This window comes from Juglans microcarpa x Juglans regia, chromosome 3D, assembly GCF_004785595.1.
Source record: "Juglans microcarpa x Juglans regia isolate MS1-56 chromosome 3D, Jm3101_v1.0, whole genome shotgun sequence".
Taxonomy (NCBI): Eukaryota; Viridiplantae; Streptophyta; class Magnoliopsida; order Fagales; family Juglandaceae; genus Juglans; species Juglans microcarpa x Juglans regia.
In genome coordinates, this window is record NC_054598.1 from 22,996,612 (window position 1) to 23,016,314 (window position 19,703).

Genomic DNA, 19,703 nt, shown 5'->3' on the forward strand with positions numbered 1-19,703 from the left:
TTTTTTGTATTTTCTTATCACAACAAGTACTTCAAGAATCTGTCCAACATAAGCTTCCTTCCAAGGACCGAAATGAAAAATTTGTGTCCAAACTGTCCAAACTATTTGGTGGAACAATATTTCCCTCAATGTATGTGATTACTCATAACAAAATACATTGACAAATGAACTGCCAGTAAAGTCATTTGCATCATATATGTATGAAGTCACAGGTTTGGAACAAGTGTTGTTTCATTTTCATGGTTTTTGGGACAGTTTTTATTACAATAGAAGCATATGAACAATCGACGGAAAATAATTTTTCTAATCGAAATAGAAACAGCACATGCCAAAGAAAATAAGGGTGGTGCTTTAGAAATCAACACAAAATAATTCCTACAAGCGTTGTTATGTGTGCATCGAACTAGGGAGGTCATGAAATGGAGATGGAAATCCCTAGAAAATTAGTGGACGTAGAGGACAAAAATCATCAAAAAATCAAGAACAAACAAGATTCACAAAATTCAAGAAAATGATATTCACCAACCTGGGAACCGCATGAACACAGATTCGAAACTAGAGGATAGAAATCTTTTACCAAATCAGTTTTTTTTATCGAAGCAAAAAATATTCAAATCGACAAAATCATTCAAATCATTTAATCGACCAAGCCATTTGAAATGAAATCCATTGTTTGAAGGGAAAAACATTATTATCAGAGGAAACAAATCTTGAAAATCATCGATCAATATATCCTATTGACTAGAAAATGTTTGTTCGAAACGGGGAACCCTCCCATGAAGTGGTCCAAAGTAGAAATTGAAACCCTAAACTTGAACTGCTAATTTTTAATAAACAAAGAACCCCCGCAGAGACGAAACTTACCCACAGTTGAGATGTGCAGGAGCAGTGGTCGTCTCGAAACTCCGCTTGGAAGATTCCTCGGTCCGTCTTGTCGGTGCTGCAAGATGAAGCTGCTGTTGAGGGAGGAGGTGCGTTTTACGTCTGGGGTGAAAATGGAAATATACGAAGGTGAAAGAGCAAGGCAATGAAGACACAGGCCTCGAGAGGATGAAATGGTGGGACCCACGACTATTATCCCAAGATAATTTCAGAAATCTCAGCTTACTTTACATCCAAACATATTTAAATGGGACCCACAAACTTTTTGTAAAACCATTTCAAAAATTTCAACTTATTTCATCTTAATACTATTCACAAAAATCTCAAAAATTGCATCTCATCTCAACCCCCCAAACCTGCCCTTAATCAATCAAGGGCTTCACCCATGAATCATCAAGGGATTGAGAGGAAACACAAGAGAGTGAAAGCTACAAGAAGGGGAGATATAAAGGTGTTGAGTACATGCAAACTAGTATGTTATAGGATTTCTAGGGACAAATCAAGCACGGTGTGGAAGAACCCAGATGATCTGGGAAATGAAGATGCCCAAAGGCAGCTTTCAACTTGCAGAAGGAACACATTATTTCCTTGGAATCATGCTAGATGAGACACGACCAAGAGAAGTCAAAAACCAAAAAAGCCATTAGGAGTTTAGCATCAACGCACAATCCATTCCAAGACCAATGCTTTTGCTCGATGCTCTTTCTCTACATTCTTGAGCAAGGTTAATGCTCTTGTTGGGGATCTCGAATTAGAAGAAAGTATGTTCGGAATCATCAAGCAAGACCAATGTTCTTGCTCGAGCAAGGCAGTCCTTTCTATTTTTTTTTTATAGGCATTTTTTGTATAATGAATACTTTTATAGGCATATTTAGACTTTTATTTCCCATTCAAATTTTTATAAAGCAACATAAATAACAATAGACTTCAACACACACACACAATACAATGCATACTACATATTACATTATTTACATTACAATGCAAAACATCAATTTTGCAAGAAACTTTTTCACTTTATTGAAGTACTCTCACACGAAGCTTCACAAGACCCACCGAGAACTGATCATCAATCTCAATGCAAGTTAGAAGTTCTTCTTGCTCTGGTTCTTGTAGAAGCATTTGATCATGTCAAATGGGAGCATCACAAGAATACATGATTGCCAACAACTTATCACCCAAAGGAGGATAGCCATTCAAAGCTCGAAAAGAATTGCAGCAAGACTCCACATGTCAAGTCAACCTATAGTCAAGCCCAGAATCTAAGTTATTCATAATTTAGAATAAAAGGATGAGATTTAGCAAAGATCTTACCTTTGCATCATATCTTTGGAATTGAAGAGCTTTTGGAGCCATGTATAATGCAGTTCCACAAACTATCTCAGCATAATCACTTGGATGTACTTATTTGTCCTCAACAAGGACAAAACATAATGCCAGGAATTTCTTACACCGAATTTCAACAAATCTTGTTACCAAGAAATGTATAAATAATGACAACCTGTATTAGTGGCTTTCTGCTAGTTTTTACCTTGAAAGTCGAAAACTAGTTTGTGAGAGTGGTGGCGGCGAATTTCGTCAAGTTGAAATTCATATTACCCGTAAAAATAGGTTACAAGGCTCACTGTGTTAAATGAACACCATGTTATCCAGTCCCTCGGTGGCTGCATATACATATATGCATGAGTTCACGTTTAAAATTAAGTCAATTACCATGCAGAATTCATTACATAAAAGAAAAGAAAAGAAAAGAAATATAGCTATTGGTTACCGTATACAAAAATTGCAGCTCGATTTTCGCCTAGTCTTGCTTCCTTCACAGGCTTCGTTTTCATATCATCATAAATTGTGTCCTGACGAATTAATTATCAAGAAGAAAACATTAACCAAAGCAAATCTGTAATACAAAGAGGATGTTGGTACTAAACACTTGATACATTTCAGGTAAGATAAAGTACAAGGTTCCCCCCACTTGATACATTTTATAGCAAACCATGCTATAAGAGAGAGAGTGAAGGATCACAAACAAAAAGTATGCAAGTGATCAAAATATATAATGATATATGACCATAAATATAAATAGAATTCATAAACTAGCATTGTTCTCACCATCCCCGCATAGGGCTTTAGCTAGACAGTAATGGATTGAAAGCATGCACATCGTTTAGCACGTAATATTCATTCTTAAATTAATTTCTTTAATTTGTATGTATAATCTTATCAACCAATGATAAAAAAACCATCTAAGGAAAGATAACCTTGGTGATGTAAGTAGGTTACAAAGTCCAGCCACATCACGAAATCTGTAAATAACAGTGGATTCACAGAAGAGAATTACAATTAAAGTAAAAAATATATTGATAAGTTTTATGAAGGAAAAGAAAATTTACTCACCAAGTGAGGAATACCGTAAAGCTTTAGCATTTGGATAGGACCTACTACAAATGATAAATAGATAATCCCTGAAAATACCAACAAAGAACTATTCAAGAAGTGAAATTTAGGAAACTAATAAACAGAAACGCTTTAGTCTGAAACTATATACCTTTGAGAACAAGTTGTATGTCATATGGGATGAACCACTAGCTCAACAGGAAAAATGCTTAAGTTGCTAAAGTTGAAGGAGTTGGGTTACCATAAGAAGGAAAAAAAAATTAAGAGATAAAGTTAAATGAATCAATTAGTAATAAAAAATCAAAATTAACATATAAAAATATTTACCTTTAATTTCAATGTCTTCTACATGCTCCTCCACCTCCCGAATATTAATTAAATTATGACCCAACTAATTTTGAGTACAAATTAATGCTTGTACAGTCTCCGGAGTTAATGAGCTTCGATATGGGTTCAATGCACGTCCATTGGTGCTAAATTCAAACTCGGACGCAGCAACAGAAATAGGGATGGCCAATAATTCATGTGCAATCTCTACAATGATCAGATATCTAAATGAGTTCTTCTTCCACCAAGTCAAAATCCAAAACTCGGGTGTTTTTGGTTTAATCTCATCCAAAAAATACCTATCCAACTCTGAGCCAAATACCAAAATGTTTTGCTCCTCAAAATATTGCTATGAAATTGTATCAAATTCTTCAAAGTTCGAATCCTCTCCAATGATACTTGAGAGACTCTTTTGGGCCACATTTGATCTTCCACTACTTAGACCATTAAACTTGTGGTATTGCTCAATCAAATGATTCAAGAGCAACCTCACTTTGGCCCCAATTCTATCTTCCCATTCAGTCTCTTTGAACATTTTCAACCAATATGCCATGGACTTAATTTTATATCAAGGGTCAAGGGCAAAAGCTACTTAAAAAATCATGTTCAACCTATCCATGCTTCCCCAATATTTATCAAACTTAGGCTTCGTAATAGATGTATAATCATCACTCGGACACATTTTAAAGTGTTCAGTTGTACAAAGTTCCCAAAATAATATATTTAAGGTCACATTTAATGAACCAAATATTTTTAAGATGGCATCATAAAAAACATTTAAAAACTTAATAAATATTCGAGCCATTTGCCTATTCTCAAACACTGGTGTCAAAAGTTGTGGCTCCTTAATATTCACAAGTACAAAAGCTTTTTCATACTTTTCAGCAACACTCAGCATTAGATATGTTGAGTTTCATCTAGTTGAAACATCTAAACACACTATTTTTTCACACTTAATGTTCAGCTTCTTTGCACATTTTTTTAAACGTATCAGGGCTTGCTAGGGAAAATTTCAAAAATCTTATTGAACATATATATGATACAGTAAATAATATTAGAAAAATTTAAAACATCACATACAATAAGCTTTAAAATATGTGTAGCATATCGCATGTGTAAAAACTCGCACCCCAAATTGTGAACTCCTTATCTTTTATGTTCCTCCTCACATAATCAATAGTGATATCATTAAAGGATGCTCTATATACACTGATTGTAAAAATGTAGTCAATCTCCCAATCCATCATGTTGGACTCTTACATCCAAGCAATGGTCTCACCCTTATGATTAGGAATATGAAAAAATATAATGATTTTCTTGTTCAAGACTCACGTTCGATCAATGAAATGACATGTAATACATATAATTATTGTTTTGCACCGATATCCATATATCTGTGGTCAAACAAACTCTTTGACCACTCAACAAATCCTTCAACTTTTACTTCTCTTCATTGTATAAACTTATATAATCTTTTTGCAAGATCATTCGAGATGACAATGTGTGTCTAGGCTCTCTAAGTACCCAGGAGTTCAACAAATGTCAGATGCTCTACAAGCCTAAATGGCAATTCACCCTGGATGAAATAATTGGCAATCATCACCCTTCTTATTTTAGAATCATATTTTCCTAACCCTTGAGGACTAGATCCTTTACCATTCATCATAAACGATTGTGAAAGGCTTGACAAGAAAATTGAAGGTGGTTTCACGTTGATGAAGTGTCATTTTTCTTAGTTATGATTTTAGTTATGAAGAACTGAAGGTAGATCATGTTGTAATAGAATAGTGCAGCATGTATTCCATGAAAACTTTCAAATTTGATCATACCTTTAGGTAGCCCTTGCAAGTATCTTCAAAATTAACCTAGTGGGCCAATATACATGCTGTTCACAATTCTATTACAATTTTTAGGGCCCCTAAATTTGTTTACATTTCAACAAATGTCGGATGCTCCACAAGCCTAAATAGCAATTCACACTGGATAAAATAATTGGCAATCACCACCCTTATTATTTTAGAATCATATTTTCCTAACCCTCGAGGACTAGATCATTTACCATCCATCATAACCGATTGTGATGTTGATTTATCCTTTCCAAGACTTTTCTCTCTAATGGGAAAGGCTTGACAAGAAAACCGAAGGTGGTTTGACATTGATGACGTGCCATTTTTCTAATGGCATTCATATAGCATCGAGCAATCATTTCATTGGGCTTTAGAGTCAATGGGATCAATAGGTTCAACCTTTGTAAAATGATCTCATCCTAGATATTGGTTGCTAGCCATTTTGGCTCTTTTTGCCTTTGGAGGAAGGCACTAAAGGACTAGTATTTTCCTGCATACTCAATTATATATGAGCCGAACCACCAATGCAACCACTAAACCTATCTTCCATCTAAAAAAAAGCTTTAAAGTAATGCTTACAATTATATTAATTAACATGGGGATGAACTACCTGTTAATCATACCTATTATTTAAGTTAAATTGACTAGGTTTGGTTAGTGGTTTGTTTGGAAACACAACTATTTTCAGATATTTTTATACTACTTCATTATTATTCACAAACAGTTCACTACTATTTACAAACTATTTTACTACTATTTACAAACTATTTTACTACAATTCACAGATAATTTGAGATACTCTTGATATCTAAATAGAGAATAACAATAAAACATCACTATGAGTAACTTAAAAGTTACCCAACAAAAACTTAGTCATTAGCTAATATGAATGGACCAGTTAAAATAGCCCATAATCCAACTTTCGGCCTATTATTCTCACCTATAAAAACATTGATAATATTTAATTATTATTTTTAATAAAATAATTTAGTTTTATAAATTCTTTATTTATCAATTTTTTAAGAGTCGAGGTCACATGTCTAATAGTGATCTCTACCCAATTTTATTAAAAGTTATCCCTTATGGCGAAGGAATACCATGAAACATAAAATTCCAAAACATAGAACAATACCAATTAAACTTACAGAAACTTTCGAAACTAAAAATAAACCAAACCCAACAAAACCACCAAAAAACCAACAAAACTCTCAACATCTAAGAGTGCGACCATGTGTGCCCTCGGATTGTAGGCAATCCCATTTTATCTAATCTGACAATACCCCGCAATAGCCCAGGCAACCACTCATCCATGTAATAAAATCCCACTTGGCCTGCCTCACCTCTTCTAGCAAGAAAATTCACTGCTTGATTTCCCTCTCGAAATTGATGAACTACTTGATAGGATAAATCTTCAAACTTGTGAAGTAGCTCATCCCAGTAATCCCATAAATGTCATAACGTACAATGACGAGCACCAAGCCAGTCCATTATCAACTTCAAATCACTTTCCAAAGCAATTTGACAGCCACCCAATTGCTTGCACATTTTCACGCCGTGTAAGAGGGCACGCATCTCTGCCTCAGTGTTAGTTCCAACACCAAAATGTTCTGAAAATGCACCAATTAGCACTCATCGATGATCTTGCACCACTCCACCACCACCACACGGACCTGGATTATCCCTACAACTACCATTCACATTTAATTTCCACCATCCAGCATGTGGCTTTTGTCAAGCTATGAGCTGAGCATGTTTACCAGGGCACCGACGCAATGGGATGGCCAATTCCCGTAAGCATAAATCATCAAATGAATCAAGAACGTTGTTGTCATCAATCATTATAGCTCCCAACAAAGTTCGAATAGATCTCCAAACGCCCACCACATTATCTTGAATCCCTTCCATCCTTGCTCTACACTGTCTTCTCCATAGGCACCAAGTCAAAATGCTAGGGTGCAAGCCAATAAGAGGCCCTTCTATGTAGACCTCTTTGCGCACAAAAACCATGATGTTACTCGACTCCACCAAGTTCCCGTCGGCATACACGGAACACCCAGTGCTACCACAGCCATCGTCCACACCTATTGAGCCACCTCACTAGTTGCGAGAACATGATCCAAAGTTTCCATGTGTGGCACCCCACAACAATCACATTTTGAGACTAGATGAACCCCACGGCTATGAATTCGGTCATCAACTGAGAGGCACCTAAACCTTGGCCTCCACATGCACACTGAAAACTTCCCAGGCAGTCGCTTATTCCAAATTGAATCCATCCAAGGGGACTGCTCTTCCTTAACCCGTATTAGCTCCCATGCACTAGCTGAAGAGAACTGGCCATTCAGATTTGGCCTCCATATCTTAACATCCTTGCCCGTTCTGCCAGCATAGACTTTCCTTACAACCTCATCAGCCAACTCTTCACCCACCAAATGCACCAGTAACTCGAAATCCCATTGGTTACCAAGCCAAACATCACTGATCTTCATAAGAGGTTGGTCAACTAAAGTAACCAGATCACATAACGGCCCATCCCGCACCCATCTATCAAACCAGAACAATGTCTGCCCCTCCTTCACCTTCACTTTTGAATGAGCACAAACCTCTGGAATAATAGAGATAATTTATCTCCATAATCGAGTGCTTGCACTCGTAGGAACCACCAAAGACAAATGCCTTCCCTTTCCATATTTGCCCACAAATAAGTTGTTGACGAAAGTGACCATGCCAGCTTCATATGCATAGCACACTGCATCTCCGAGAAACTCCTCAATCCCAAACCTCCTTCACTAGTTGGCTTGCTGATCTGAGACCAAGCACACCATTTCGTCTTAGTTTTGCCTCCATATTCACCCAAAAAAAAAGTGGAAAGTATAGTATTTAGCTTGGAGAGAACCACCTTTGGTACATCCATGACAGCTAGAAGGTGAGAAGCCATGCTAGTTAGAACATGCCTTAACAAAACCATCCAACCCCCTTGTGATAATAATCTAGCCTTCCAACCAGCAACTTTTGCTCTGACTTTGGCCACCAGCGTATCCAAATGACAAGCCTTCAGCCTCCCATCCATCAATGGAGCCCCAAATAAGTCACAGGAAAATAACCCTCCCTAAAACCAGTGCTCCTTAATAACCCACGACGCCTTGCTACACTAACATGTGGAGCAATAAAAACTGTATATTTAGCATTACTAATTCGTTTCCCAAACCATTTTTCATACACAACAAATGTCTTCATTAAATTCTGCATCGATCTCTTCATCTCGTTTAAAAAAACTAGGACATCATCCGCATATAGAAAATGTAAATCATCAGAGCCCCCTCAGATGGTAGAATTTTCCAATGCATATGTTCTCAAATTTCTGTCGAAGGAGACGAGATAATACTTCTTGCATCAAAATAAATAGATATGGCGATCGAGGATCATCCTGTCGAAGCCCTCTATTTGACTTAAAAAATCTTTTATATGAGCCATTCATCATTATCAAATACCATGGGGAACCCACGCACGAACGAACCAGTCAACAAAAATTTTGAGAAAAACCAAAACCCGTAAGCACTTGGAATAAAAAATCCCAGTGCACCCGATCATATGGTTTCGCCATGTCAATTTTGACCATGACATTCCCTCCCTGGGTCTTCTTTTTCAAGCCGTGCACCATCTCTTGAGTAATGGATATATTTTCAAAGATACTGTGCCCTGGGATGAACGCCCCTTGTTCAGGAGAAATCAGCCACGGCAAAATACCCGTCAACCATGATACAATGATTTTTGAGAAGATCTTGTAAGCCACTGAACAAAGACTTATAGGGCGGAATTTCCCAAAGCTTTTCAGATCTGCTACCTTCGGAATCAAAACAATGCAAGAGGAGGCATATAATAATGGGAGCTCGGTACCACTAAAAAAATCCCTTACCACTTCCAGAACATCATTTTTAATTGTAGACCAACATGAGATATAGAAAGACAATCCAAACCCATCAAGACCAGGGTTGCTTTGCTACGGAATGGAAAATACTACTGCATGCACTTCCGCATGCACTTCCTTTTCCGTGGGCAACTTACACAACTCATCATTTTCAACCAATGACACTTCTGAAGTCAGTAAGGCATGCAAATCAAGCACTTTCGTTTCCATGTCCTCCGATAAAAACCCTCGAAAGTACTCCACAACACCCGTATGTATTGCTTCTGGAGAGCTTTGGTTGACTAGGTCTATAGAAGGAGTTGAGAGATTTAAGGAATTGGATGAGTGATTGGAGGGATGGAGTGATTCTAGAGAAGTTCCTAGAATTAGGGGATGAGATTGGATTGAGTCAACTTTTCTTGAATTAAGGAAGTTGCCAAAAAGGGACTCTTGATGGACGGCTAGGTCAATGGATGATGGAGGCAAGACTCATAAAAGGAAAGAATTACCTTGTAGGGTCTTGAGGTGGACGGCTAGGGTTTTGTGGATGGAAGGGTTTATGATGTGACTATATTTTATGATGTGAACGAATATAGTAAGTGTTGTATATGGCCAAGGCAAAATGGAATGAGGAAATATTATGGTGGTCGAATATAGATGGAAGCCAAGTATGGGAAGTGGACTTCGGCTAGGGCAAGTTGGATGATGGAAAGAATTTATGGAAAGTGGCAAACACTTTAGTGGTCGAGAATGAGGGTATAGAAGGATCAAATGAGCAATGGAAGAATGAACACCAAGAACAAAATGATGAACACTCGAGAATAAAGTAAAATACTTAAGAACTTGAATGAACAAAAGGTAACAAATCAACTAATGATTCACGGATTGCACAATAGTTGAAATAAACCTCATGAATTGATAACTTGATAAAAACAAAGATAACAACAACTTGGATTCACGAATTACACCAAGTTGCAAGAACAAGATAAATGAACCACACCTATTCAAGAATTGCAAGGTGTGATCCTCTCTATTTAGGTTTTGCACCTAAAAAGCCCAAGTACCTAGCACCGATTGTTGATCTCGTAAACAAAATAATCCTCCTCTAGAGAATTTGCCAAAAGATGTAAATACAAATACTAATGGTCCTATTTATAAGGATTAGAACTTGGAAACCCCCAATAGGTCCATTGAAAAATAAATAATTAAATTAAAATAAATAATATGCAATAACATAGTTGGCATGGGCCAAATTGGCCAATGACATGCATGAGCCCATGGGTGGGCTAGGCTGGCCTATGGCACAGGCCATGGGCATGGCTGACATTGCTGGCAAGGCTGCTGGCATGTGGCTGACATGGCCCAAGCATGACCTGGGCACTGGCCTGTGCTGGGCTACGCGCGCTAGACGTGCAGGTGGAACTGCAGCGCACGCTGTGCGCAAGCTACCCAAGTTGGGCAGGCTGAGCGTGCTGGCCTGGTCACCAGCCTCACTAGGCATTCTGGACATGTTAAGGTAGGATCCATGGCATGCCCGTGGGGCTGTCCAGCCTTGTCTTGACATGGCTAGTGGCTTGGCTATGGGCCACCAAACATGGGGTCCTACCAGGCTGCTGGTGGTAGCGCGACGGCTGAGGCTAGCCACGGTGGCTAGGAAGCTGAAAGGGAAGAGATTAGGAAAGAGGGGAAAGGCTGTCGGTGTGGGAGAGAAGAGAGAAAGGTAGAAGAGGAAAGTGAGGAGAAAAAAGGTGGAAGCTATTTGGGGATCCTAAATTTGATCCAACGGTGGAGAAAGAAGACTGAAAGAGACAAAAAAAAAACACTAATCTCAATTCATCTCATTTAATCATTAAAACTTTCTCAAATTCTTATACAAAATAAAATAAGCAATTCAACTTTTTCAAATCCTAAAATAAAAATAATATTAAAAAAATATATTCTAATAATATTTTATTCAATTTTCAATTTTCATCTTTACTCATCTCATCTGTAAAAACAAACGATGTCTAAAGCTGCTAACTACGCACCAAAAGACAATTATACCCCTAAAATAAAAGCAAAATGCACATAACTTATGCATTTAACAACAGGACAAAACGGGTAAAACAATAAAAAACGGATGAATAAAAGTTACTATTTATCACTGTTTCTAACCGATAGAGACTTTTAATCATAGAATAGATATATATTACCGGCCGACTTTGTGATTTGAACTAATTCAAATTAAGACCTAACCAGTTGACGCCGATTTCATTAAATTTAGCACAAATCAACCATTTCTCTATTGGTTTCGATCGGTTTTGAACTCCGACAACCGGTCCACGCCGACGATGGTCGGTCTCATCAATTTCTGTACAATCCTACAATAGAATAAATTTATTTATCATCTAAATTTTCATTATCTCATGATGTGTTATTAAATAATAGATTCACAAATAAAATATAATGAATAATTTCTACTCATCTAATAATATAATATAAAATAATAATAAAATAATAAAAATTAAGATAATGAATAGTATTTCACTTTTAAACAACTTACCGAGTTCACGAATATGTTAAAATTTTAGTACTAGCTGCCACGAGCAAACTGGCCGTTTTCCACCGTTGGCGTACTGATAGTTTTGTCACACTTTTTTTTTTTTCGAGATAGATAGTTTTGTCACTCAGATTTTGGTTTCGAGAGTCAACACCTGTCGCACGCACCAACGGAAAAGATGTAACGCTTTACACGCTACCACAACAATTTTAAATACAATTTCATTAAAAAAAAAAAAAAACAATTTTAAATTCAGTTAAAAGAATTAAATTGAAAAATAAAAACGTTAATTTTACTCTGCTTCGCTCTGTCCAGTTTCAGATTGAACCTCTCCTACTCCGATTCCACTCGAAGCCATTCGTGAGCTCGCCGCCGATTGCCGTTTGTTTTACGGAGCATTGGGCAACGTTTTCATTCACGGGTCAAATCGATAATCCATTAATATCACCAACAGCGCCCAGATTTCTGTATCCATTTCTAGGGTTTCCTTTTCTAGAATCGTAGCTCTTGGGAATGGATTCAGGTTTAGGAGTCGGATCCCTACTCACTCTTTGATTTTCGGATCTGATTTCCGGCCCAATTCGGTTATGAGCAGTCGACATGTCTGAGAAGCAGAACTCGGAGCAGGTAATGGAAGGTTCTGGGGACTTTGGCCCAGCTACTGAAGCATTGGATTCGGAGCATAATCATGTCATGGTACCCGAAGAGTCGAATGGGTATGCACCAGAAACCGAGGTTGCGGTCGAGCGCGGGGATTCAAACGACCTCATCGAACCGGTTAACCAGGTAACCCAAATTAGCAAAATTAGTTGAAAGATCAGGGGGTTTCGATCTCATGTATGCTAAGTAAACGCCAATTGCAGGAATCGGTGTCGTCACCAATAAATCGTGCCGAGCACGATTTTGGGGAAGCCGGGAAAGAGGATATGTTCGTTGACTGCCCGGACGAGTTATCTACTGCAAATGCTGATAACAGGGAAGCAGTGGTGGCGGTAGGGACCGAAGAGAGTTCGGAGATGATGAATGGCGTGCACGAGAGTGGAGTTCAAGAAATGGAAAACGGGACGCAGGTTGGTTATGTGGTGGACAGTGAGCTGGAAAACCTGCGGGAAACGCTGGATAAGATGCTTCACGAGAGAGAAAGAATTGCTCGGGAATACGAGGTTAAGAAAAAAGCTCCTTTTGTCATTCTACTAGAAATTTTACTTCTTTTTCAAGAATCAGTATTGGTTTGGTTTTGGTGATTCATTGTGTTGTTGAAGATGCAGAACGAGAGAGAGGCTTTTACTGAAGACGTTGCTGGGCTTCATCATCAGCTTAAGGCACTGACTAACAAGCAGCTGTTGTTGCCGGGTATGGAAAACCATTTGGTGGGTGACAACCCTTTGCTTGAAATGGTGAAGGACTGCTCACAGTTTGTTAAAGCCGCCTCAGAAGAACGGTTGCAAACTGAGGCGACAGTGAGGGAGCTTCATGCCGTTCTTTTTTCGAAGGACCAAGAGATTGAATATCTCAATGCCAGGGTTACTGAGTATGGGACTATCAGTGTCACTGCCCGTGACGAGTTGCTTGAGCTGAAAAGAAAGGAAGAAGATTTGTTTGAGAAAGTACGCCGTCTAGAAGATGAAAATGGGAAATTGGTGGCTCAACTTGATAAAAATAAAGTGGTTTTTGAGTCGGTGAATGAGGAACTTGCAAAGACAAAAATGGAACTTGAGCAGGAAAAGTTTAGGTGTGCTAATACGAAAGAGAAGCTTTCTATGGCTGTGACGAAAGGAAAGGCGTTGGTACAACAGAGGGACTCGTTGAAGCAGTCGTTGGCTGAGAGAACAAGTGAGCTCGATAAATGTTTAACTGAATTGCAAGAGAAGTCAAGTTCATTGGTGGCTGCGGAACTAAGTAAAGGGGAGTTGGTCAGAAGTGAAAATCTGGTCTCATCTCTGCAGGAATCACTTTTGCAAAGGAATTCCATCCTTGACAAACTTGAAGAAATTTTGTCCCAGGCTGCTGTACCTGAGGAACTTCAATCGATGGATATTATAGAGAGATTTAGATGGCTTGTGGACGAGAAAAAATCACTGGAAGATGTTTCAATGGAATTCCAAATCGTGAAAGACGCATTTTCCTTTACTGATCTACCAGAAACCATTTCATCGTCTGACTGGGAAGCTCGAGGGAGTTACCTTAGGGAGTCATTTTATCAGGTGAAGGATGAAGTAAATACTTTGCATGATGAAATTGTTAAAACAAGGGAAGATGCACACAGTGAGATTGCCCGCTTAAGCGCATCACTTTTGGCAGCATTACAGGAAAAGGATTATCTTCAAACGGAGGTAGCTGACCTGATGTGCAAATATGAATGGATTGACGAAAAAGTTTCATTGGAGAAGAACCGTATAAGCGCTTCACTTTCTGAAGCATTAGAGGAAAAGGAGTTTCTTCGAATGGAGTTGGCTAATCTGATGAGCAAATATGAAGAGATTGTTGAAAAGGAGCATAAAGTCTCACTGGACAAAGATTGGATAATTAAAATGTTACTTGAGTTTTCTGGAAGCGAAATGGAAAATGAAGAAGGGGTGTATCAGTCTGACAATTCTGCGATCATTCACAAATGCTTTGAGAAGATAAAAGAACAGAGCAGTGTGGCTTTGGATTCTTCCCATGTTAACACAGAATTATTTCAAAGAGTTCAAAGTCTCTTATATGTAAGGGATCAAGAGTTGATGCTGTGTGAGAAGTTACTTGAAGAGGATATGGTGGTGAGATTAGAGGTTAATAAACTGTCGAATGAGATAAAGTTAGTATCTGAAGAACTTGTAGCATTGAAAGAGGAAAAGGGCTCTCTCCAGAAGGTTATTGAAAGATCGGAAGAGAAGTCTGCTTTGCTGAGGGAGAGGTTATCCATGGCCGTTAAGAAAGGCAAGGGACTGGTTCAAGATCGGGAAAATATGAAAAATCTTCTGGATGAAAAAGACTCAGAAATCGAGAAGTTGAAGCTTGACTTACAGCAGCAAGAATCTGCAGTTGCTGACTGCAGAGACCAGATCAATAGATTATCTTCTGATGTAGAGTGCATCCCAAAGTTGGAGGCTGATCTTGTTGCTATGAAAGATCAACGAGATCAATTCGAGCAATTCTTACTGGAGAGCAATAAACTGTTACAAAGAGTAGTTGAATGTATTGATGGAATTGTTCTTCCCATTGAATCAGTTTTTGAGGGCCCTGTAGAAAAGGTTATCTGGCTTGCTGGGTACATTAATGAATGTCTGGATGCTAAGACACATGCAGATCAAGAGTTGAGTAAGGCAAAAGAGGATGCCAGTACTCTGGCTAGTAAGTTAGAGGAAGCCAAAGCAACTGTGAAATCACTGGAAGATGCATTGTCAGTTGCAGAGAACAGTGTTTCTCGACTCTCTGAAGAAAAGAGGGAAATGGAAGTTGGCAGGACAAATGTTGAACAAGAATTGGAGAAAGCAATGGAAGAAGCGTTTTCTCAGACTAGCAAGTTTGCTGAGGCTTCTGCAACTATGAAGTCACTTGAAGAGGCATTATCACTGGCAGAAAATAATATTTCCGTGCTCTTCAAAGAGAAGGAAGAGGCTCAAGTAAGTAGAGCTGCTACAGAGATGGAGCTAGATAAAGAGAAAGAGGAAGTTGCTATTCAGACCACTAAACTAACAGAGGCCTACAAAACTATAAAGGCACTTGAACATTCACTATCTCAGGTAGAGAGCAATGTTGTTCTGCTGACTGAGCAAAATAACGATGTACAAGCGGGTAGAACCAATTTAGAGAATGAGGTAAAGAAGCTGCAAGAGGAAGTTGGGTCCTTGGCTAATAAGCTAGAAGATGCATATGCAAGTATAAAATCACAGGAAGATGCGCTTTGGAGGGCAGAGAATGATATTTCAGTACTTAAAGGCGAAAAGAAAGATGCTGAAGAGGAGGCGTTGTTGCTTAATTCCAAGTTAAGTGCAACCCTGGAAGAGTTGGCTGGGACTAGTGGCAGCTTAGAGACCAGATCTGTAGAACTTGCTGGACACTTTAATGATCTTCAAGTGATTATGAAAGATGAGACTCTTTCATCCAAAGTAAAAGAATGCTTTGAGAAGAAATTTGAGAGCTTGAAATCTATGGATCTTATTATTAATAACATAAGGGACCGTTTTGTTTCTATGGACTTAGAAGAGATGCAAAGTCACCAGCTTATGGAGGTAAACTTACATGCGTGTTTCTGTAGATCCAAGAACTCATCTTGTCAAATGCACCCCTTTTTGATATTTTAGTTACACACCCATCCAGTGGGTTTTGAAGCCAAGACCCTTACCCCTTATCACATTCTTACAAGGGAGAATCTCATTCTTACCCTCTAATCTTTTCACCTTTTCTCTAATTATAATGTTTTATTTATTCCAGGATAATTCACGTTTTACAAAACCTTTCTCGGATAGCATTGACAATATTGCTGGTGTTGAAATCCATTACAGCCTGGCGGGTGCAGATAGTGACAATATTTCTTCATATTTTAGAAATACCGTGGAAGGGTTCCAGTGGAGAAACAAAATTCTTGCAGATAAGTTTGAAGGTTTCTCCTCAGTTGTAGATGAGTTTATTGCATCTTTGTTGAGAAAATTGCAGACAGCAGAGAATGGAGTAGTAGTTCTATTTGAGCACATTGAATCTTTGAGACAGAAAACAAAGGATCTGGAAATGTATAAACAAGAACAGGAGACTAGTGTAGGCATACTGGACAACGATGTTTCCACTTTACTGTCTGTTTGTACTACCGTTACCAGGGAACTGCAATTTGAGGTGAAGAACAATCTATTGGATCTCAGCCATGTCCCTGAGCTTGAGACATTCAACCATGGTTTGTCCCTGGAAATGATAGGAAGCGAGGGAGATGCCACAGTAGAGCAACTGGAAAGGCTTGATGGCAGCAAATATGTTGAAGCCGCTGACAAGTTGTTACTTGCTGCTAGAAAAGTACAAGCCTTGATTAAACAGTTTGAGAGCACAAGTAACATGGCGGCAGCTACAATTGAAGAATTGCAGACTAAATTGAAAGAAAGCAGAAAAGGTTTTGAAAAAGCTATAGAAGAAAGGGATCTAAACCAAAATAGGGTTGCCGAGTTGGTGACTGATGTGGATGTATTGCAAAATTCATGCAGTGAGCTGAGGCTTAATCTAGAGGATTATCAAACAAAAGAGGAAAAGATAAAGGAAAGAGAGGCAGAAGTTTCCTCTTTATACAATTCTATATTAATTAAAGAACAAGGTAAAAAAATTTGATGGGATCTTGCTGCATAAATGTATTTTTGTTGGTATTATTAGCTCTGGTTTCTTCTGATTTGTTTGTTGTTCTTGTTTGTTGCTTCAGAGGCAGAAGACTCTCCCCTGTCAGCATCCCAAGTGAAAATACTGTTTGAAAAAATTAGAGACATAGAAATCCCTATCGCAGTCTCAGAAGTAGGAGACCTAGACCCGCATAACTCGGCTCATATAAAGAAGCTCTTTCACATCATTGATAGTGTTACTGAGTTGCAGCAAGAAGTAAAATTTTTATCTCATGACAGAACAAGGCTACAGTCTAACCTTACAACACAGGTTCTTGAAATTGAGCATCTGAAGGGGGAAGTTGAAAAGCACATTAGAGATGGACAAGACTTGGAAAAAATGAATAACGAATTGTCTGAGCTCATATTTGGATTGGAGAAAATTATAGGTATGTTCAAAGTTAGTGATTTAGGCGAGCAAAAATATCCTGGAGCGAAAGGACTTCTGTCTTTGTTAGAAAAGCAGGTCGTGGCCATGCTTTTAGAATCTGAAAATTCAAAATCAAAAGCTCAGGAGCTTGCCACAGAGTTACTGGCGAGCCAAAATGTCGTAGAGGAATTGTCAATCAAGGTTAAATTACTTGAAGATTCAGTTCAAGGTGGGAATGCCGACCCCAACATTGTTCAGGAAAGGAGCATCTTTGAAGCACTACCGTTGCCTACAGGGTCAGAGATATCTGAAATTGAAGACGTGGTAAATATCTTTATATGATTTTCCACTATTACTTTCTTCTATCCGTACTTTTTTGTGATCCGGGGAAAAGAAAATCATGTACACCACAAAACTGCACGGATAAAAATTAAGCATTCTTATATATATATATAAAAGTAAAAATTAAGCATACTTTTTCTATAATTAAAAAAATTAAGCAGAACTTTTTTTAATAAGTTAAATCAAGCGTAATTTTGTTGGTTGCAGAAGCGTCTATCAACCTGCATCTCCTAGACAAATTAGATCAATCAATCTATGTTATACAATTTTTGTACTCCCTATATTTTATCTTTTCTGCTTATCAATGTGACCACGGGCTGCATTTGAATGCTGAGGTGATCTCAGATAATTTGAGTTGATCTATGAATAGTAGTGTTTTGTAGGTTCTTTTGAGAAGTGTTTAAATGTAAGTATGTTGAGTTATGTGTTTGAATATATGAAGTAAGTTGAGATGAATTTAATTTTTATGGGAAGTTGAAAAAGTAGTGGGTTCCATCATTAATTGGTTTGAGATGGGTTGAGGTGATCTTGACAATGTCAACTCTCCATTAAAATGTCAAACTCACTCCAAACTGAATTTTAAAATTCAAGATTAATATTAAAAGAAAAAGAAAAAAACACGTTGTTCAGGCAGAGAAGTAATGCTATGTCCATTTTGTTGATCTGCTTACAGCAACGTTGTTTCACTTATCATCTTATTCATGTGATATTGGTGACTTAAAAGAGGAAAAAAATAGATGGCTCAAAACCTTTTAAAATATAGAGGCGAAAATTGCTGATTTCCAATGGTGTAATGCAGGGCCCAATTGGACAGAATACAGTATCTCCTGTCCCCCTAGCTGCCCAGGTGCGAACTGTGAGAAAGGGTTCAACCGACCATCTTGCAATCAATATTGGCGGGGAATCTGAACGTCTGATAAACAACGAGGGCAACGAGGGAACTGATGAGGACAAAGGTTTGCGTTCTTTATAATATCATCCAAAAAGTAAGTTTAAACCTTTCAGAAAACTCATAACTTTCTTTTCCAGGTCATGTATTCAAGTCTCTGAACACATCAGGTCTCATTCCCAAACAAGGAAAGTTGATAGCAGATCGTGTTGATGGAATATGGTAATGTACTGCATTTTCTGCCCAAATTTGTTATGGGGAAAAACTGGGGGGTCGGGGTCGGAATAAGGAAACTGACCGCACGCACATGATTTCTTAATAGAATCATTAACTGGTTGATTCTATTAGAAAACGTGCGTGCAGTCAATTTCTTCAACCAGGGCTAAGATTCAAGTTGCTACCGTTTAGTAGCCCCTGCAACCAATACCTCCATTATTGTTTACTTCCATTGCTGTGTTGAATAGGTGTTAATGCTATGGGTGCATAACGACTTGATTCATTCTAAGTCTTTCGAATCCATGCATGCAGGGTCTCTGGGGGTCGTGTTTTGATGAGTCAGCCCCGAGCAAGGCTAGGCCTTATGGCTTATTGCCTCCTTATGCATATATGGCTTTTGGGAACCGTTTTGTGATGAAGTCTGTGATCGGTCTATATGCGTTGGAAACACCACAATTTTTATCCTCTGCACCTGCAAATTGTATCATAGGATACTCATTTATTCCCCCATTCTTTATACCTGTGGTTAACATGTTTATGTATAAATGGTTTCATTACCGTAATGACTCTCTGCAATCACTTTTTAGGGTTCAGGGAATCCAAGTCTTTCAGCTTTTAGATAATGTGCTATGACGTACAGTATATGAGCATCGA

At 38.2% G+C, this 19,703-nt stretch overlaps 1 protein-coding gene across 3 annotated transcripts; it reads left to right on the plus strand.

Moving 5' to 3' along the window:
• The first annotated feature begins 12,175 nt into the window (after positions 1 to 12,175).
• LOC121253984 (putative leucine-rich repeat-containing protein DDB_G0290503) lies at positions 12,176 to 19,669 on the plus strand. Of its 3 annotated transcripts, none has more exons than XM_041153937.1 (8): positions 12,177 to 12,682; positions 12,760 to 13,059; positions 13,159 to 16,110; positions 16,313 to 17,174; positions 17,277 to 17,926; positions 18,744 to 18,900; positions 18,974 to 19,055; positions 19,362 to 19,669. In XM_041153937.1, exons 1-8 carry the CDS (start codon positions 12,497 to 12,499, stop codon positions 19,462 to 19,464), a joined length of 5,292 nt encoding a protein of 1,763 aa, XP_041009871.1. In that variant the 5' UTR covers positions 12,177 to 12,496; the 3' UTR covers positions 19,465 to 19,669. The 3 variants fall into 3 exon arrangements, 2 of the variants coding, with proteins under 2 accessions (XP_041009871.1, XP_041009872.1); XM_041153938.1 differs by having other exon boundaries at positions 13,165 to 16,110; XR_005938544.1 differs by lacking the exons at positions 18,744 to 18,900; positions 18,974 to 19,055; positions 19,362 to 19,669 and adding an exon at positions 18,067 to 18,683 and having other exon boundaries at positions 12,176 to 12,682; positions 17,277 to 18,031.
• The last annotated feature ends 34 nt before the right edge of the window (positions 19,670 to 19,703 follow it).

Coding starts and splice junctions, on each gene's coding strand:
- LOC121253984 (XM_041153937.1), top strand. CDS start 12,497: ATGTCTGAGAAGCAGAACTCGGAGCAGGTAATGGAAGGTTCTGGGGAC. Junction 12,683..12,759: donor TCATCGAACCGGTTAACCAG/GTAACCCAAATT, acceptor CGCCAATTGCAG/GAATCGGTGTCGTCACCAAT. Junction 17,175..17,276: donor TATATTAATTAAAGAACAAG/GTAAAAAAATTT, acceptor TTGTTGCTTCAG/AGGCAGAAGACTCTCCCCTG.